The sequence below is a fragment of the Nerophis lumbriciformis genome, linkage group LG36 (genome assembly GCF_033978685.3).
Source record: "Nerophis lumbriciformis linkage group LG36, RoL_Nlum_v2.1, whole genome shotgun sequence".
Lineage (NCBI taxonomy): Eukaryota > Metazoa > Chordata > Actinopteri > Syngnathiformes > Syngnathidae > Nerophis > Nerophis lumbriciformis.
Window position 1 is genome coordinate 22,300,484 of NC_084583.2, and position 22,129 is coordinate 22,322,612.

The 22,129-nt window shown below is 42.9% G+C and overlaps 1 protein-coding gene across 4 annotated transcripts in view; it reads left to right on the plus strand.

Moving 5' to 3' along the window:
* Positions 1-22,129, plus strand: part of frmpd1b (FERM and PDZ domain containing 1b) — a 155,236-nt gene that overhangs the window by 86,754 nt on the left and 46,353 nt on the right. For all 4 annotated transcript variants that reach the window (XM_061930309.2, XM_061930312.2, XM_061930310.2 and 1 more), the window contains 4 exons: positions 1,726-1,828; positions 10,415-10,460; positions 13,750-13,854; positions 16,108-16,203. In XM_061930309.2, coding sequence (XP_061786293.1) covers positions 1,726-1,828; positions 10,415-10,460; positions 13,750-13,854; positions 16,108-16,203 — 350 coding nt within the window. The remainder of the gene's footprint in view (positions 1-1,725; positions 1,829-10,414; positions 10,461-13,749; positions 13,855-16,107; positions 16,204-22,129) is intronic.

Below are 22,129 nucleotides of genomic sequence, written 5' to 3' on the forward strand. Positions count from 1 at the left end.
TTCAAAAGGTGTAACTTGTACATTATATTTATTCATTGCACACAGACTGATGCATTCAAATGTTTATTTCATTTAATTTTGATGATTTGAAGTGGCAACAAATGAAAATCCCAAATTCCGTGTGTCACAAAATTAGAATATTACTTAAGGCTAATACAAAAAAGGGATTTTTAGAAATGTTGGCCAACTGAAAAGTATGAAAATGAAAAATATGAGCATGTACAATACTCAATACTTGGTTGGAGCTCCTTTTGCCTCAATTACTGCGTTAATGCGGCGTGGCATGGAGTCGATGAGTTTCTGGCACTGCTCAGGTGTTATGAGAGCCCAGGTTGCTCTGATAGTGGCCTTCAACTCTTCTGCGTTTTTGGGTCTGGCATTCTGCATCTTCCTTTTCACAATACCCCACAGATTTTCTATGGGGCTAAGGTCAGGGGAGTTGGCGGGCCAATTTAGAACAGAAATACCATGGTCCGTAAACCAGGCACGGGTAGATTTTGCGCTGTGTGCAGGCGCCAAGTCCTGTTGGAACTTGAAATCTCCATCTCCATAGAGCAGGTCAGCAGCAGGAAGCATGAAGTGCTCTAAAACTTGCTGGTAGACGGCTGCGTTGACCCTGGATCTCAGGAAACAGAGTGGACCGACACCAGCAGATGACATGGCACCCCAAACCATCACCCAACCATGCAAATTTTGCATTTCCTTTGGAAATCGAGGTCCCAGAGTCTGGAGGAAGACAGGAGAGGCACAGGATCCACGTTGCATGAAGTCTAGTGTAAAGTTTCCACCATCAGTGATGGTTTGGGGTGCCATGTCATCTGCTGGTGTCGGTCCACTCTGTTTCCTGAGATCCAGGGTCAACGCAGCCGTCTACCAGCAAGTTTTAGAGCACTTCATGCTTCCTGCTGCTGACCTGCTCTATGGAGATGGAGATTTCAAGTTCCAACAGGACTTGGCGCCTGCACACAGCGCAAAATCTACCCGTGCCTGGTTTACGGACCATGGTATTTCTCTTCTAAATTGGCCCGCCAACTCCCCTGACCTTAGCCCCATAGAAAATCTGTGGGGTATTGTGAAAAGGAAGATGCAGAATGCCAGACCCAAAAACGCAGAAGAGTTGAAGGCCACTATCAGAGCAACCTGGGCTCTCATAACACCTGAGCAGTGCCAGAAACTCATCGACTCCATGCCACGCCGCATTAACGCAGTAATTGAGGCAAAAGGAGCTCCAACCAAGTATTGAGTATTGTACATGCTCATATTTTTCATTTTCATACTTTTCAGTTGGCCAACATATTTCTAAAAATCCCTTTTCTGTATTAGCCTTAAGTTATATTCTAATTTTGTGACACACGGAATTTTGGATTTTCATTTGTTGCCACTTCAAATCATCAAAATTAAATGAAATAAACATTTGAATGCATCAGTCTGTGTGCAATGAATAAATATAATGTACAAGTTACACCTTTTGAATGCAATTACTGAAATAAATCAAGTTTTTCAAAATATTCTAATTTACTGGCTTTTACCTGTAGATCTTACAAACCTATTTAATCTGCTCTAAAAGTAGCAACCAGCTCACATATGCAACCAGAATCCGGTTTTGGCCATTTTTCATTTTGTGTGTGTGTGTGTGTGTGTGTGTGTGTGTGTGTGTGTGTGTCTGTGTGTGTGTGTGTGTGTGTGTGTGTGTGTGTGTGTGTGTGTGTGTGTGTGTGTGTGCAGGGAGTCCTGCAGATGGCATCCTCTACCCTGGGGACCAGGTGTTGCAGATTAATGATACAACGTTGGAGGATTTGAGCGCTGATCAGATAGAAAGCATCTTAAGGTGAGAATGAGAGCAAAACATCAGTTCATGCTGCACATAAGAAGGCTTCTTTCGCAATGTGTCCATGCACAGCCCCACAGTACGGTAGTTTAAAGGAAGCAATGTGTCCATGCACAGCCCCACAGTACGGTAGTTTAAAGGAAGCCATGCAGTGATCTGCTCGATCAGAGCCACATTGTACACTGCGTCCCTTCAACATTTTCACAGGTTGAGGAGCGATCAGGTGTGGCGTCGCCTTCCACAATTGAAGGCAAATTATTTTGGAAACCTCCCTTGGCAGCATTGTATCTCATTGCAAAACTAAATGTAATCTGGAAGTGCGGTACGAAGCATACAAAACAGACCAAGGTTATCTCTAAATATGTCGCCAATGGAACATTGAAGATAAGAAGATGAATTCAATTCAATAGGTTGGTTTGATTAAGTAAACTATCTCTTTATCTCTCTATTAGGGTTGGACACAATAATGATTAGATTCTGTCTGATATATGATGAATCATGTCGTGAGGCAACTAAAGCTAAGCTAAAGTGCACGACACGACACTCTAGCAGAGTTGCTGTTGATTCCAGAGGTGTGGACTCGAGTCACATGACTTGGACTCGAGTCAGACTCGAGTCATGAATTTGATGACTTTAGACTCGACTTGACAAAATGTAAAAAGACTTGCAACTCGACTTAGACTTTAACATCAATGACTTGTGACTTCACTTGGACTTGAGCCTTTTGAATTGACATGACTTGACATGACTTGCTACTTTCCCCAAAACCCAAAGATGAAAAAGTTATTCGGGAGCGCTCCGTATTTTTCATTGTGTACTTGTCTATCAGCGTTGCGTGTGTCAGCTGGTGTGCTCTCAGTACAACAGCCAATCAAATTAGATCTACTTTGTTTTCATCACACAGCATTCATCCAATCAAATTGCAGGACAACCAACGAAGAAGACATGTCCAAACCACACGCCAGCGAACAAAAAATTATACCTAAAATAATTTCGTTTGGGTATAAAAATTACGAGGTGGTCAACACAAAACGGTTTGCAGTATGCAACACATGCGGTTCCAAAATGACTGATGGAGAGGCAACAACTTCCAACTTCGTCCGGCATTTGAAGTTGCACAAAGAACGGTAAGTTTTGAATGTAAGATAACGTTTATTGGCTAAGTAACGTGACTTTTATTTGCTGTGTAGTTAAATCAGTGAGGCTGTAAACTCACTGCTAACGTTATAACGTTATTGCAAACACGGGAATCTGTTGCAGTTCACTACCTTATTCATACTTTTTGTTCAGTGATTTTTTTCAAGCAGGGTTACGTTAGTCAATATATCACACGTAACGTTAGACGGCGGTCAGCAGCACCGCGTATTTTAGCCACCTAAAAAAAGACAAAAATAGTAAAATAAAGGTAAAATAAATACTACGCCCCCATCGTGCACAAATGACTGACAGACTCTTGGCTAATTTGGTCTTTTGCAGATGCAATGCAGCATAGGGCCCTGACATATAAAAAGTACAACTTTTTTGTTATGTTCACGTATATGTCATGTTTTTTCAATGTTAACACTTTTGTACAAATAAGTACATTTGCACTTTATTTTTCAATGTGTTTGTTCTGTAAAGGAATGAGTTAATGTTTAAAATGACTGGTTAATAGTGCTATTATAAAGTGCAATGTCAGCACAATTTTCTTTCCTGCAATTTAAAATGCACTTGTTTTAATAAATAAATACAGCGTTTGAAAAGCATACACAATCTGTGTTAATATATTAGTCTGTGGTTAAAAGGACTTGAAAGGACTCGAAACTCAAAATGCAGGACTTAGGACTTGACTTGAGACTTTCCAGTCTTGACTTTGGACTTGACTCGGGGCTTGCCTGTCTTGACTCGGGACTTGACTCGGACTTGAGGGCAAAGACTTGAGACTTACTTGTGACTTGCAAAACAATGACTTGGTCCCACCTCTGGTTGATTCTGCCGGCGAAAGAAGTACAACATGACATCAGCCGGTGGAATTACCAGCGCAGATTCTCTGCTGTGAACACTTCTCCACGCAGCATTAATCAAACTAACCATGGCATGGAAACAGGAGTTCATAACATTTATAGACATTCTCCCATCTCATTGAAGATAATGTTTTATCTCGTAAAGTGATTAAAGCCATTCCCCTGCTCCGAGCATGTCAAATCAAAGTAATCACACTTACCAATTTGTAATTATTGCAATTAATTGCAGTAAATTATGTGTTTGCATCATTTATATATTTATATATCTATGTGTGTGTGTGTGTGTGTGTGTGTGTGTATATATATATATATATATATACTGTATATATGTATATATATATATATATATATATATATATAGATAAATGTAAATGTATATATGTATATTTTGGGTTTTGATTACCGTATTTTCCGCACAATAAGGTGCACCTTCAATGAATGGAATATTTCAAAACTTTGTTCATATATAAGGCGCACCAGATTATAAGGCGCACCTATGCATCCATTAGATGGAGCTGCGCTAAAGGGAATGTCAACAAAACAGTCAGATAGGTCAGTCAAACTTTATTAATAGATTACAAACCAGCGTTCTGACAACTCTGTTCACTCCCAAAATGAATTAACAGCTCTTTTATTATTTTCCCCGAGGTGAAGTCAGTGACGTGGGGTTTTGTTTATCTTTTAACAACAGCAAGGTATAACATGTAGTGCAACATTTATATCACATAGTGGAGGGGAACTTTTCCCTGATTCAATAAACAGGTCAAAAACAGTCTGATACTGTTACGCTAAATCAAAGGTTAGTGCAATCACAATATAGTAACACTCCAAATAGTGCAGAGCAATAACAATATATCAATAACTCAACGTTGCTCAAACGTTAATGTCACACAGCCATACAGGTCACACTGAGGGTGGCCGTTTAAACAAGTTTAACACTGTTACAAATATGCGCCACACTGTGAACCCACACCAAACAAGAATGACAAACACATTTCGGGAGAACATCCGCACCGTAACACAACGTAAACACAACAGAACAAATACCCAGAATCCCTTGCAGCACTAACTCTTCCGGGACGCTAGAATATACACCCCCGCTACCACCCTAAACCCCTTCCCCCCCCAACCCCGCCCACCTCAACCTCCTCATGCTTTCTCAGGGAGAGCATGTCCCAAATTCCAAGGTGCTGTTTTGAGGCATGTTAAAAAAAATACTGCACTTTGGCATTTTTTTCCATTACTTGAGTTTGTCATGTCTGTGTGATCATGTTTTGTTTTAGTCATGTTCGATTTTGTTTTTGGACTTTTTGTGCACTTTTGTTTGTTTTGTCACCATAGCAACCATTAGTTTTCACCTGTCACGTCACGCACCTGTTTTCGTTAATCATGTCTGTAGTATTTAAGTTCATTGTTTTCAGTTTGTCTTTCCGGCGACATCCCGCATTTATGCTTCTGCACACTCTCCACACACCCTTAAGACCCTTACTGCTCTTTTTTCATGCCGGTTTCTCGTCCAAGTAAGTTTTCTTTATTCATGCCATAGTTTGCAAGTTTTGTTTAATTGTTCCTAGTTTCTGCCTTTGTGCAAGTTTTGTGTTGATAGTCAAGTTTTGTACTTCCGCCCCTGTGCGCGCCTTTTGTTTGATCCTTTTTTTTTTGTAGTTATAGTGTTTAAATAAATCAAGTACTCCCCTTCACGCCACATATGGTCCAAATCTTTTGCACCTCGGGAGAACAAACCACACCACAGTCCCAGTCCTGACAGAGTTGATTTATTTTGGAAAACCTTGTTACATTGTTTAATGCATCCAGCGGGGCATCACAACAAAATTAGGCATAATAATGTGTTCATTCCACCACTGTATATATCGGTATCGCTTGATATTGGAATCTGTAATTAAGAGTTGGACAATATCAGAATATCGAATATTGGCAAAAAAAGCCATTATCGGACATCTCTAATATATATATATATATATATATATATATATATATATATATATATATATATATATATATAAAAAAGCGCAACCCAACACCTTACAGAACATCCACCTGGAAAATAAAAGGATCGCGGCTGACCTGGACATTGAGGACAGGGTGGACGCCACAGCCAACAAGGAAGCCTTCATCACATTGAAGGACCACAAACCCAACTTCGCAAATAACCCAACATGCCGACTAATAAACCCAACTAAATCTGAAATAGGAAAAATCAGCAAAATAATCCTGGACAGAGTCAACACAAAAATCAAGGACAAAACACCACTCAACCAATGGAGAAATACAGCAGCAGTAATCAAATGGTTCAACAACATCCAAGACAAACAACAGCACAACTTTATCTCCTTTGATATCGAGGAATTTTACCCTTCCATCACGCAAGACCTACTGACTCAAGCACTAGACTTCGCCTCAGACTACGACTCAATCACAGGCAACGAAAGAAACATCATCATCCACGCAAAAAACTCCATTCTCATCCACAACAGTACACCATGGCAAAAAAAGAACAATGCAACATTTGACGTCACTATGGGAAGTTTTGACGGAGCAGAAACGTGTGAACTCGTTGGGAGTTTCCTCCTCTCCCAGCTCGCTAGCCTCAACCTGAACCTTGGTATTTACCGTGATGACGGACTGGCAGTGTGTCGCGCCTCGCCAAGGAGCAGCGAGAATACCAAGAAGCGCATATGCCAAATTTTCAAAGAGAACGGCCTACGGATCACGATTGTAGCCAACAAGCAAACCGTCAACTTCCTTGACGTCACTTTCAACCTGAGAAATAACAGCTACCAACCATTCACGAAACCCAACACAACACTCCAATACGTGCACCATGACAGCAACCACCCACCCACCACCACGAAAAGAATACCTACCGGAATCAATAAAAGGCTATCGATGCTGTCATCTAGCAAAGCTGAATTTGACCAAGCAACCCCCCCGTACCAAAAAGCCCTTGATGAAAGTGGATACAATTTCACCCTCACCTATGAACCCACGCCAGGAAACCAGCCAAAAAAGAACAGAAAACGAAACGACATCATCTGGTACAACCCCCCATACAGCAAAAACGTCTCAACTAACATTGGACACAAATTCCTCAATCTGATCGACAAACACTTTCCCAAAGACAACACCCTAAGAAAAGTATTCAACAAGAACAACATTAAATTGAGCTACAGCTGCATGAACAATATACGACAAATCATCTCAAACCACAACAAAACAATTGCAAATGAGCCGTCGGCCCCCAGACAGAGCGACTCCAAAACCAACAAAGACTGTAACTGCCGAAAGAAACCTGATTGCCCTCTCAACGGGGGGTGCTTACAAGCATCAGTTGTCTACCAATCTAAGGTAATACGCAAGGACATTAACACATCCGACACATATGTAGGATTAACCGAGGGAGAATTCAAAACCAGATGGAACAATCACAAGGCTTCTTTCAGGAACAAAAACCTGCGAAATACCACAGAACTCAGCAAACACATTTGGGACCTCAAAGACAATAATGTTGAATATTCAATAACATGGCAAATTCTTGCATCCAGCACACCTTACAATAGTGGTAATAAAAGATGCAACCTATGCTTGAAAGAGAAACTGTTTATTATTTACCGTCCAGACCTGTCATCCCTCAACAAGCGCAGCGAAATTGTAACAACATGCCGCCATAGACGGAAACACCTCCTAGGTAACACATGAGCCAATCACCACGCCCCTAGGCCAGCCTGTACCCACCCACTCTGTGCCCTATATAAACCATGGTATGTGAATGCTCCCATTAAAATCTCCTGATGATTGAGGGTACCCCCCTCATGAAACAGGCCTGTAGAGATGAAATAGTCTTGTGATTTTTTTTCCCACACATACATACAGGTAAAAGCCAGTAAATTAGAATATTTTGAAAAACTTGATTTATTTCAGTAATTGCATTCAAAAGGTGTAACTTGTACATTATATTTATTCATTTCACACAGACTGATGCATTCAAATGTTTATTTCATTTAATTTTGATGATTTGAAGTGGCAACAAATGAAAATCCAAAATTCCGTGTGTCACAAAATTAGAATATTACTTAAGGCTAATACAAAAAATGGATTTTTAGAAATGTTGGCCAACTGAAAAGTATGAAAATGAAAAATATGAGCATGTACAATACTCAATACTTGGTTGGAGCTCCTTTTGCCTCAATTACTGCGTTAATGCGGCGTGGCATGGAGTCGATGAGTTTCTGGCACTGCTCAGGTGTTATGAGAGCCCAGGTTGCTCTGATAGTGGCCTTCAACTCTTCTGCGTTTTTGGGTCTGGCATTCTGCATCTTCCTTTTCACAATACCCCACAGATTTTCTATGGGGCTAAGGTCAGGGGAGTTGGCGGGCCAATTTAGAACAGAAATAGCATGGTCCGTAAACCAGGCACGGGTAGATTTTGCGCTGTGTGCAGGCGCCAAGTCCTGTTGGAACTTGAAATCTCCATCTCCATAGAACAGGTCAGCAGCAGGAAGCATGAAGTGCTCTAAAACTTGCTGGTAGACGGCTGCGTTGACCCTGGATCTCAGGAAACAGAGTGGACCGACACCAGCAGATGACATGGCACCCCAAACCATCACCCAACCATGCAAATTTTGCATTTCCTTTGGAAATCGAGGTCCCAGAGTCTGGAGGAAGACAGGAGAGGCACAGGATCCACGTTGCCTGAAGTCTAGTGTAAAGTTTCCACCATCAGTGATGGTTTGGGGTGCCATGTCATCTGCTGGTGTCGGTCCACTCTGTTTCCTGAGATCCAGGGTCAACGCAGCCGTCTACCAGCAAGTTTTAGAGCACTTCATGCTTCCTGCTGCTGACCTGCTCTATGGAGATGGAGATTTCAAGTTCCAACAGGACTTGGCGCCTGCACACAGCGCAAAATCTACCCGTGCCTGGTTTACGGACCATGCTATTTCTGTTCTAAATTGGCCCGCCAACTCCCCTGACCTTAGCCCCATAGAAAATCTGTGGGGTATTGTGAAAAGGAAGATGCAGAATGCCAGACCCAAAAACGCAGAAGAGTTGAAGGCCACTATCAGAGCAACCTGGGCTCTCATAACACCTGAGCAGTGCCAGAAACTCATCGACTCCATGCCACGCCGCATTAACGCAGTAATTGAGGCAAAAGGAGCTCCAACCAAGTATTGAGTATTGTACATGCTCATATTTTTCATTTTCATACTTTTCAGTTGGCCAACATTTCTAAAAATCCCTTTTTTGTATTAGCCTTAAGTAATATTCTAATTTTGTGACACACGGAATTTTGGATTTTCATTTGTTGCCACTTCAAATCATCAAAATTGAATGAAATAAACATTTGAATGCATCAGTCTGTGTGCAATGAATAAATATAATGTACAAGTTACACCTTTTGAATGCAATTACTGAAATAAATCAAGTTTTTCAAAATATTCTAATTTACTGGCTTTTACCTGTATATTGCGCTCTACTACGGTATCGAGCACTATTTTTTGGATAACCTTATTAAGACATATATATATATATATATATATATATATATATGTATATATATGTATGTGTGGGAAAAAATCACAAGACTATTTCATCTCTACAGGCCTGTTTCATGAGGGGGGGGTACCCTCAATCGTCAGGAGATTTATGTATATATATATATATGTGTGTGTATATGTGTGTGTGTGTGTATGTGTATATGAGTATATACATACATATGTTTTTATGTGTACAGTGTGTGTATATATATATATATGTACAGTATATAGAAATATGTATGTACAGTACACACATATATATGTAAAAATAAGTGCTGGCAAATGATTATTTTTTATCAGATTATTAACACTCTTGATTTCAGATTAATCATGATTAATAATTGACTTGCTTACATAATTTAAATACCCGAATATTTGACACAAATGCAGTTTTATTCTCAGAATGTCATACACACATTTTTTGGGGGAATGTTAGACTAAATATACATCATTTATTTGTGCAAAACTTGGCAACAGTTTTATCTAAAGTCTCTTCGAGATGTGTTTTAAAGCAACATTTGTCACAGAGCCTCCTAACTCATCTTTGCACCGGCGTATGCATTGGCCTGATCATTGAACATATTGCAACAACGCTGGCCGCATAAAAATGCAAAAGTCGGATTAATCTGATTAGAATGTAATTGACTAATATAATATACTGTAATTAAACCACCAGATTAGATCAATAGAACTTTCCAGTTACCAGCGCGCATTCCCTGTCAATGTGTGTGTGTGTGTGTGTGTGTGTGTGTGTGTGTGTGTGTGTGTGTGTGTGTGTGTGTGTGTGTGTGTGTGTGTGTGTGTGTGTGTGTGTGTGTGTGTGTGTGTGTGTGTGTGTGTGTGTGTGTGTGCGTGTGTGTGCGTGCGTGTCAGAATGGCTTTGCGGGTTTAGGGCAAATGTCGTTGGAGAAAGTGCTTACTTGACAGCTGGACAAGAAAATGATCTCTGCGTGTGTGTGTGTGTGTGTGTGTGTGTGTGTGTGTGTGTGTGTGTGTGTGTGTGTGTGTGTGTGTGTTGTGTTTCTGCACAGGGACCTGGAGGATTGTATAACTGTGACTATCCTCCGGCACATGACTGTGAGTATAAAAGAGACATTGAAGAACTTCCCGCTGCACACTTTCACCATAGCTCATGTGCAGGGCCGGCCCGTGGCATAGGCCGTATAGGCAAATGCTAAGGGCGCCGTCCATCAGGGGGCGCCACGCCAGTGCCACAAATGTTGGAGGAAAAAAAAAAAAAAAAAAAAAAAAGTTGTTACTATTATTTCTAAATACAAAAAAATAATCTCACGTTAATTAAAATGCAAAGTAAAGCCTATTTAATAGAAATATTATTTGTTACAACATTACGCCCCCCCCCCTCCTCCCCCCGCACGGTGCGCCCCCTCCCTTCCCGTATCATGACTCTTTTTGGACGTCACCACATCAAAAAATCAACACAAGATGTCAAAACGGGAAGAAAAAAGAGAAAAGAAGAGGAGGAGAAACGAGAAAAGACAGAGGTAGCAGGTAGGTAACGTTAGCCTACATGAAATTATTTGTCTGTTACAGAATGTGATAGTAACCTGGCTTTTTAGCATTAAGCTAATGTTACATGATTCGGCAATTGCTAATCAATAAATAGCTAGTTCTGTTTTAACGTCGGGTTAATATTGTGGAGGGGGCTCAATTGTTATGGAAAATAATAATGTAACGTTAAGTAATTACAGTACTCCCACCTTACATTCCTCAGGGACATTTGTATTAGATCTTTTAAGCAGGTTTTTTTTGTTTACATTATTGCCTTCTGGTTAGCTAATGTTTGCCCTGCAGGTAATAGTCACTTTTCCACCCCTTTATATATTAGGTATAGTTGTAAGTAAAAAAAAAAGGTCAAAGACAAAGCTATTCGGGTTCTTGTGAGTATATACACTTCACTGCCGATGTGTGTGTGGGGGGGGGGGGGGGCGCCACCTAAAATCTTGCCTAGGGCGCCAGATTGATTAGGGCCGGGCCTGCTCATGTGAACATCTAACTTTATTTCAAGCATTTGGCTTCAAGATGAATGTCCCCATTCTCGCTCCCAGATTACTCAGTTTACAAACAGCACGTCAACTTCTTCTGAGTGCGGCTCACACACTTTATGTGTGTACAGCTCTGGTAATGGATACATCCGCACCCACCTGCACAAATGTACTTCAAAATGTAACAATCAAAATAAATATGACCTTTTTTTGGTTTACTAGGGCATTCATATATAATATGCATTAGTTTGACCATTTAAAATCAAGGATAATAAAAAGGAGATGCTTGGAAATAGCATAAAAATGCCACAAAAACTTGTAAATACGTGCTTCATGGCGTTACTTTTTGGTGTAACCATCATGAGCGTTCTGTTTAGGTATATTTCTTTTATATTTTGATAAATCATCATATTTATGTATTACTAAATTTAAATAGGTATTGACCAATCTTCAAGCTGTGTGTGTTTGATTTCAGTTTGCTTTTGACATCTTATTTAGAATTGTAGTTGAAACTTTTACAAGCTTGTGTTGCGCTCATGATCCATCCATCCATCCATCTTCTTCCGCTTATCCGAGGTCGGGTCGCGGGGGCAGCAGCCTAAGCAGGGAAGCCCAGACTTCCCTCTCCCCAGCCACTTCGTCCAGCTCCTCCCGGGGGATCCCGAGGCGTTCCCAGGCCAGCCGGGAGACATAGTCTTCCCAACGTGTCCTGGGTCTTCCCTGTGGCCTCCTACCGGTCGGACGTGCCCGAAACACCTTCCTAGGGAGACGTTCGGGTGGCATCCTGACCAGATGCCCGAACCACCTCATCTGGCTCCTCTCCATGTGGAGGAGCAGCGGCTTTACTTTGAGCTCCCCCCGAATGACAGAGCTTCTCACCCTATCTCTAAGGGAGAGCCCCGCCACTCGGCGGAGGAAACTCATTTCGGCCGCTTGTACCCGTGATCTTGTCCTTTCGGTCATGACCCAAAGCTCATGACCATAGGTGAGGATGGGAACGTAGATCGACCGGTAAATCGAGAGCTTTGCCTTCCGGCTCAGCTCCTTCTTCACCACAACGGATCGATACAGCGTCCGCATTACTGAAGACGCCGCACCGATCCGCCTGTCGATCTCACGATCCACTCTTCCCTCACTCGTGGACAAGACTCCGAGGTACTTGAACTCCTCCACTTGGGGCAAGATCTCCTCCCCAACCCGGAGATGGCACTCCACCCTTTTCCGGGAGAGAACCATGGACTCGGACTTGGAGGTGCTGATTCCCATCCCAGTCGCTTCACACTCGGCTGCGAACCGATCCAGTGAGAGCTGAAGATCTTGGCCGGAGGAAGCCATCAGGACCACATCATCTGCAAATAGCAGAGACCTAATCCTGCAGCCACCAAACCAGATCCCCTCAACGCCCTGACTGCGCCTAGAAATTCTGTCCATAAAGGTTATGAACAGAATCGGTGACAAAGGGCAGCCTTGGCGGAGTCCAACCCTCACTGGAAACGTGTCCGACTTACTGCCGGCAATGCGGACCAAGCTCTGGCACTGATCATACAGGGAGCGGACTGCCACAATAAGACAGTCCGATACCCCATACTCTCTGAGCACTCCCCACAGGACTTCCCGGGGTACACGGTCGAATGCCTTCTCCAAGTCCACAAAGCACATGTAGACTGGTTGGGCAAACTCCCATGCACCCTCAAGGACCCTGCCGAGAGTATAGAGCTGGTCCACAGTTCCACGACCAGGACGAAAACCACACTGTTCCTCCTGAATCCGAGGTTGGACTTTCCGGCGTAGCCTCCTCTCCAGTACACCTGAATAGACCTTACCGGGAAGGCTGAGGAGTATCATGATAGTACTACTAAGTAGTTACGCTCATGATGGTGTAACCAAACTACATTTCATTTAATGATCATATTTTGAATATTTATTCCCCTTTTTTACATTTAGTAAATTTAAATATTCATGTTTAAACATTGAATGCATTTCAAATATCAATAAAATGCAATTGCCTTCATCTTATAGGGTAATGTTTAGTTACACCAAGTCATGAGTGTAACACTAAGCTTCATCACTTTGACTTGTAATATCTCTAATTCTGCTGCTGTTTTATGCTGGTTTCTTTTTGGAATATGTACTATACATATAATACAATAAAGTCCCATATAAAATTATGTTTCTAGCAATACTTTAATTTTGCCTTTGAAAGTAACACTCCAATGTCCATTAGTGGAGCTGCACACATGTTGAATAATTATTTGCTTTTGTCTTTGCATTGAGTTCAGCCACTGTGTGTGTGTGTGTGTGTGTGTGTGTGTGTGTGTGTGTGTGTGTGTGTGTGTGTGTGTGTGTGTGTGTGTCTGTTGCAGAATCCCAAATCATCTATCATGTCAGCAGAGAAGAGAGCTCGTCTGAGGAGTAATCCAGTTAAAGTGCGCTTTGCAGAAGAGGTAGTGGTCAATGGGCACACTCAGGTGAGAACACAAAGAGTTACCGTATTTTCCGCACCATAAGGCGCCCTGGGTTATAAGCCGCGCCTTCAATGAACGGCATATTTCAAAACTTTGTCCACCTATAAGCCGGCCCCGTGTTGTAAGCCGCATCTAACTGCGCTAAAGGAATGTCAAAAAAACAGTCAGATAGGTCAGTCAAACTTTAATAATATATTAAAAACCAGCGTGATGTGGGCGCGCATGGAGTCGTATATCAACATGGACGGAGCTGCGTGAAAAAAGCCACCCGGCCTCTTCGCGTAAACTTAAACTTACCTTAACCACTCGCTCATCTTTTCTTCATCCATCCCTTCGAGTTAGCTTTTATGATGACGCCGGCTGGAAAGGTCTCTTTTGGCAAGGTCTTCCTTTTGAATATCACCATGGGTGGAAGTTTCTGGCCATTAGCATGGCAAGCTAGAACCACAGTGAAGGATGACTTCTCATTCCCTGTGGTGCGAATATTCACCGTACGTGCTCCCGTTGTATCCACAGTGCGGTTCACAGGAATATCAGTTGCTGTGAAATAGTAATCCGTGTGCGGATGGAGAGATTGCGTCTTTTCATGAACCGGATCCCTGTCGCTTAGTAGGAGCCATTTTGTGGTCTTTACAGATGTAAACACACAAAGGAAATGAAACGCGGTAATATCCGCGCGCTTTTTCTTCTTCTACGCGGGCGGGTGGTTGCTTACAGTAGAAGAAGAAGCGCTTCCTGTTCTATGGGGGCGGGTGCTTACCTTGGCGGTTGCTTGCGTAGAAGAAGAAGCGCTTCCTGTTCTACCGGGAAAAAAGATGGCGGCTGTTTACCGAAGTTGCGAGACCGAAACTTTATGAAAATGAATCTTAATATTTATCCATATATAAAGCGCACCGGGTTATAAGGCGCACTGTCAGCTTTTGAGAAAATTTGTGGTTTTTAGGTGCGCCTTATAGTGCGGAAAATACGGTAAGTCACTTGACAGACAAAAGTTTTTCCATTCCGAAATAAAAAATGGAGTCAAATACTAATCTATTATAAACTCCACTAAACATAGAGTCTCGGTTCGCAGCCGAGTGTGAAGCGACTGGGATGAGAATCAGCACCTCCAAGTCCGAGTCCATGGTTCTCGCCCGGAAAAGGGTGGAATGCCATCTTCGGGTTGGGGAGGAGATCTTGCCCCAAGTGGAGGAGTTCAAGTACCTCGGAGTCTTGTTCACGAGTGGGGGAAGAGTGGATCGTGAGATCGACAGGCGGATCGGTGCGGCGTCTTCAGTAATGCGGACGCTGTATCGATCCGTTGTGGTGAAGAAGGAGCTGAGCCGGAAGGCAAAGCTCTCGATTTACCGGTCGATCTACGTTCCCATCCTCACCTATGGTCATGAGCTTTGGGTTATGACCGAAAGGACAAGATCACGGGTACAAGCGGCCCAAATGAGTTTCCTCCGCCGGGTGGCGGGGCTCTCCCTTAGAGATAGGGTGAGAAGCTCTGCCATCCGGGGGGAGCTCAAAGTAAAGCCGCTGCTCCTCCACATGGAGAGGAGCCAGATGAGGTGGTTCGGGCATCTGGTCAGGATGCCACCCGATCGCCTCCCTAGGGAGGTGTTTAGGGCACGTCCGACCGGTAGGAGGCCACGGGGAAGACCCAGGACACGTTGGGAAGACTATGTCTCCCGGCTGGCCTGGGAACGCCTCGGGATCCCCCGGGAGGAGCTGGACGAAGTGGCTGGGGAGAGGGAAGTCTGGGCTTCCCTGCTTGGGCTGCTGCCCCTCGACCCGACCTCGGATAAGCGGAAGAAGATGGATGGATGGATGGATAAACATAGAGTTCTTATGAGTAGGACAAAAGCTCTAGTTGAAGTGCTGCACTGACAACATCTTCTGTGTATATCTTGTTATAATGCAATAATCATACCTTATTCAGCATGGAGGTTCAAGTATTCCAATCCATTATTACAATGACATTAAAACAACTTGCAATATTAAATGGCGATGTCAGATCCTTGGCTGCATGTTTGAGCTGATTTATGGCGTTTAGTACTTACTGCACTCACTGGAGGCGTCGCATTTGTGAATCTTGCTGCTGCTCCTAAATAAGCCTGGACATGGAAGTTGTTTTACCTTGATTTCTAATGGACGTGTCCCCCTTGTACTAACACAATATACATTTTGCACAGAGCTATATTGATATTGATGGTATCGTGCATCTCTAAAGTGCAGCCTTGTCTTGTTGTCTTTTTTTTTCCTCTTCATTAGGGAAACTCTCTTCTCTTCCTGCCCAACGTTCTAAAAGTTTATTTAGAGAACGGACAGACCAAGGCCTTCAAGTTCGACCACACTACTACTGTTAAGGTAAGTACTTTGCAATTGTGAGTGGAAAATGAAAGCTTTGGTTTCTTTGGATTAGGGTTTTATGTAGTATAGTATCGCGGTACTAATGAGTCAAAAACGGTACTATGCTCTGTTTGAAAAGTACCGCTTCGCCATATTTTTTTTCTTCCGGGGACGGGGGCGCGCCTTCGTCACATCGTGTCATTGCTGGTTTTACGAGCAGAGGAGCATGTTCGGCAGCGCACAATCACGTAGTACTTACAAGCAGACACAGGGAGAACGGACACATTTTGGCTTAAAAAGTCAAGATAAAGTTAAAGTTAAAGTACCAATGATTGTCACACACACACTAGGTGTGGCGAGATTATTCTCTGCATTTGACCCATCACCCTTGATCACCCCCTGGGAGGTGAGGGGAGCAGTGGGCAGCAGCGGTGGCTGCGCCCGGGAATCATTTTGGTGATTTAACCCCCAATTCCAACCCTTGATGCTGAGTGCCAAGCAGGGAGGTAATGGGTCCCATTTTTATAGTCTTTGGTATGACTCGGCCGGGATTTGAACTCCCAACCTACCGATCTCAGGACGGACACTCTAACCACTAGGCCACTGAGTAGGTTGAAAGGTGAAGTTATAAGACTGAAACGCCCTCAGGAAGAGCTGCTTTAAGACATGGCTAGCTAGCTAGCGGCTAATGTCCATCCGCAATCTGCAGTGTTTTAGCTACTTCTAAATCACTAATCCTGGTCTCCATGGCGACAAATAAAGTAAGTTTCTTACAAGTATTATTATCACTGGAGGACGAGGAATAGCTAAACATGCTTCACTACACACCTTAGGAGGATACAATAGCTCACCGCCGTCACAATGTAAACAAATGCCATGTGTAATGATACCAAGTACAAGAGTGTATCTAGTCGATACTACTATGATTACATCAATATTTTTTTATTGTCACAAAATCGTTTTTTCTTGTTTAAAAAAAAAAATCATATTAGATTGATAAACGCAGGAACTACGTCCCTAGACACATGAGAACTTAATGACCTTCTCAGTGGCCTAGTGGTTAGAGTGTCCGCCCTGAGATGGGTAGGTTTCAGTGTTGGGTTAGTTACTGAAAACCAGTAACTAGTTACGTTACTAGTTACTTTATTTCAAAAGTAACTCAGTTACTAACTCAGTTACTTAAACCAAAAAGTAATGCGTTACTGTGAAAAGTAACTATTTAGTTACTTATATATATTTTTTGATTTTTTTAAGGCCCCATTTAATGCCCTTTTAGCCTTCATTTTAGTACTGTTATTGCACTGGAGAATAATACAATCTGTTGATCAAGTTGACATGCATTTGCATCACTGAACTCTGCTAAGCAATGTGCTCTACATACAACACACAAAGACAAAGATATGTTTTAAAGGGCCAATTTGTTTCAGACCAGAACAAATTGACAAAACTATTTTAAATAGCTGCAACTTAACATACATAAGCAGTGATGGGTTGATGAGGCGTCATGAAGCGTTTCGACACATTGCAAAACTGTATTGATACTGTGTCGATACTGTGTCACTAAATACTGACATCTGCTGGACATTAAAAATCCCTACAGGCAACCTATGGACCGACTCAACTGACACTGATTTGATGCCCTAGTACAGGGGTCACCAACCTTTTTGGAACCAAAAACTACTTCTTGGGGACTGATTAATGCGAAGGGCTACCAGTTTGATACACACTTAAATAAATAAATATATTGTCATTTGTAAGTTACACGTCAGTGTGATTTAAACAAGAATAGCTAAATAAATAAATTTATATATATATAAAAAAATGGGTATTTCTGTCTGTCATTCCGTCGTACATTTTTTTTCCCTTTTACGGAAGGTTTTTTGTAGAGAATAAATGATGAAAAAAACACTTAATTGAACGGTTTAAAAGAGGAGAAAACAAGAAAAAATTTAAAATAACATTTTGAAACGTAGTTTTTCTTCAATTTCGACTCTTTATAATTCAAAATTCAACCGACAAAAAGAAGAGAAAAACTAGCTTATTTGAATCTTTTTGAAAAAATTAAAAAAAATAATTTATGGAACATCATTAGTATTTTTTCCTGATTAAGATACATTTTAGAATTTTGATGACATGTTTTAAATTGGTTAAAATCCAATCTGCACTTTGTTAGAATATTTAACAAATAGGACCAAGCTATATTTCTAACAAAGACAAATCAGTATTTCTTCTAGATTTTCCAGAACAAAAATTTTAAAAGAAATTCAAAATACTTTGAAATAAGATTTAAATTTGATTCTACAGATTTTCTAGATTTGCCAGAATAATTTTTTTGAATTTTAATCATAGTAAGTTTGAAGAAATATCTCACAAATATTCTTCGTCGAAAAAACAGAAGCTAAAATATTTATTCTTTACAATAAAAAATAAATAAAATTACTTGAACATTGATTTAAATTGTCAGGAAAGAAGAGGAAGAAATTTAAAAGGTAAAAAAGGTATATTTGTTTAAAAATCCTAAAATCATTTTTAAGGTTGTATTTTTTCTCTAAAATTGTATTTCTAAAAGTAATAAGAAGCAAAGTAAAAAATAAATGAATTTATTTAAACAAGTGAAGACCCATCCATCCATCCATTTTCTACCGCTTATTCCAAGTGAAGACCATCCATCCATCCATCCATCCATCTTCTTCCGCTTATCCGAGGTCGGGTCGCGGGGGCAGCAGACTAAGCAGGGAAGCCCAGACTTCCCTCTCCCCAGCCACTTAGTCCAGCTCCTCCCGGGGGATCCCGAGGCGTTCCCAGGCCAGCCGGGAGACATAGTCTTCCCAACGTGTCCTGGGTCTTCCTCGTGGCCTCCTACCGGTCGGTCATGCCCTAAACACCACCTTAGGGAGGCGCTCGGGTGGCATCCTGACCAGATGCCCGAACCACCTCATCTGGCTCCTCTCCATGTGGAGGAGCAGCGGCTTTACTTTGAGCTCCCCCCGGATGACAGAGCTTCTCACCCTATCTCTAAGGGAGAGCCCCGCCACCCGGCGGAGGAAACTCATTTCGGCCGCTTGTACCCGTGATCTTGTTCTTTCGGTCATAACCCAAAGCTCATGACCATAGGTGAGGATGGGAACGTAGATCGACCGGTAAATTGAGAGCTTTGCCTTCCGGCTCAGCTCCTTCTTCACCACAACGGATCGATACAGCGTCCGCATTACTGAAGACGCCGCACCGATCCGCCTGTCCATCTCACGATCCACTCTTCCCTCACTCGTGAACAAGACTCCGAGGAACTTGAACTCCTCCACTTGGGGCAAGATCTCCTCCCCAACCCGGAGATGGCACTCCACCCTTTTCCGGGCGAGAACCATGGACTCGGACTTGGAGGTGCTGATTCTCATCCCAGTCGCTTCACACTCAGCTGCGAACCGATCCAGTGAGAGCTGAAGATCCTGGCCAGATGAAGCCATCAGGACCAAATCATCTGCAAATAGCAGAGACCTAATCCTGCAGCCACCAAACCGGATCCCCTCAACGCCTTGACTGCGCCTAGAAATTCTGTCCATAAAAGTTATGAACAGAATTGGTGACAAAGGGCAGCCTTGGCGGAGTCCAACCCTCACCGGAAACGTGTCCGACTTACTGCCGGCAATGCGAACCAAGCTCTGACACTGATCATACAGGGAGCGGACCGCCACAATCAGACAGTCCGAAACCCCATACTCTCTAAGCACTCCCCACAGGACTTCCCGAGGGACACGGTCGAATGCCTTCTCCAAGTCCACAAAGCACATGTAGACTGGTTGGGCAAACTCCCATGCACCCTCAAGGACCCTGCCGAGAGTATAGAGCTGGTCCACAGTTCCACGACCAGGACGAAAACCACACTGTTCCTCCTGAATCCGAGGTTCGACTATCCGGCGTAGCCTCCTCTCCAGTACACCTGAATAGACCTTACCGGGAAGGCTGAGGAGTGTGATCCCACGATAGTTAGAACACACCCTCCGGTTCCCCTTCTTAAAGAGAGGAACCACCACCCCGGTCTGCCAATCCAGAGGTACTGCCCCCGATGTCCACGCGATGCTGCAGAGTCTTGTCAACCAAGACAGCCCTACAGCATCCAGAGCCTTAAGGAACTCTGGGCGGATCTCATCCACCCCCGGGGCCTTGCCACCGAGGAGCTTTTTAACTACCTCAGCAACCTCAGCCCCAGAAATAGGAGAGCCCACCACAGATTCCCCAGGCACTGCTTCCTCATAGGAAGACGTGTTGGTGGGATTGAGGAGGTCTTCGAAGTATTCCCTCCACCGATCCACAACTTCCGCAGTCGAGGTCAGCAGAACACCATCCGCACCATACACGGTGTTGGTAGTGCACTGCTTCCCCTTCCTGAGGCGGCGGATGGTGGTCCAGAATCGCTTCGAAGCTGTCCGGAAGTCGTGATAATCAAACACTCTAAAAGTCTAAAATGAAAGAGTATATAAGAGAATTGACAGAGTGTGTGTACCTTCAGTGTGCAGTGCCTCATTAAAATCCAGCCGCTGTTGGAGGTGGAGGTGAAGTGTGTGTCTCTTTACTAGCTTCGTCGAAGCATGTTGTTTTTGTCGCTGTTTCAGCATATTTGAAACTTACATTCAACAAAAATGTTCTTTTCTTTGTGGTCGATAAAAGAAACGTACTGAAAATATCTCCATTTTAAGAAACTCGGCTTCGGGGTTCGCCATGACGTCTTGATAGTAGACACAGACACGCCCCCTCCCACACACACACACACACTCACACACACACACACACACACGTACACACAGACAGCGCGCGGCGCGCCTCTTTTTTGTCGCCTCTTCAGCAGCGCTGCAACACTCAGATCTTCTCAGTTTCTAGCCGATACTACATAAAAAATAACGCAAAATAACGCAGTAACGCATCATGTAGTAACGGTAACGGAGTTACTGAATATAAAAAAATAACGCGTTAGATTACTAGTTACCGCCGATAGTAACGGCGTTACAAAGTAACGCGTTAGTCCCAACACTGGTAGGTTGTGAGTTCAAACCCCGGCCGAGTCATACCAAAGACTATAAAAATGGGAGCCATTACCTCCCTGCTTGGCACTCAGCATCAAAGCTTGGAATTGGGGGTTGAATCACCAAAAATGATTACCGGGCGCGGCCACCACTGCTGCTCACTGCTCCCTGTCATTTCAAAACAGAAAGTGCAAGATTGTCAGAGACATTTTAAAACAAGCTATTAGTGCACTTTTGTGCATGATGTCACTAAATCAAAACAACACTAAATTAAAGTGCACTTCTTGTACAGAACGCCACTACAATAGTTGAAAACAAATAAAGTGCACTTTTGTGCATGATGTCACACAAGATATTTCAATAAGTGTCAAATTAAAATGAGCTGCATAATAGGAAATCAAATAGTGTATGTCCTTCACTATGTGGTAGGTTCCTGCGGACGTTATCTCCTTCTGTTGTTGACTACCGTATTTTCCGCACCATAAGGCGCCCTGGGTTATAAGCCGCGCCTTCAATGAACGGCATATTTCAAAACTTTGTCCACCTATAAGCCGCCCCGTGTTGTAAGCCGCATCTAACTGCGCTAAAGGAATGTCAAAAAAACAGTCAGATAGGTCAGTCAAACTTTAATAATATATTAAAAACCAGCGTGATGTGGGCGCGCATGGAGTCGTATATCAACATGGACGGAGCTGCGTGAAAAAAGCCACCCGGCCTCTTCGCGTAAACTTCCCTTAACCACTCGCTCATCTTTTCTTCATCCATCCATCCCTTCGAGTTAGCTTTTATGATGACGCCGGCTGGAAAGGTCTCTTTTGGCAAGGTCTTCCTTTTGAATATCACCATGGGTGGAAGTTTCTGGCCATTAGCATGGCAAGCTAGAACCACAGTGAAGGATGACTTCTCATTCCCTGTGGTGCGAATAT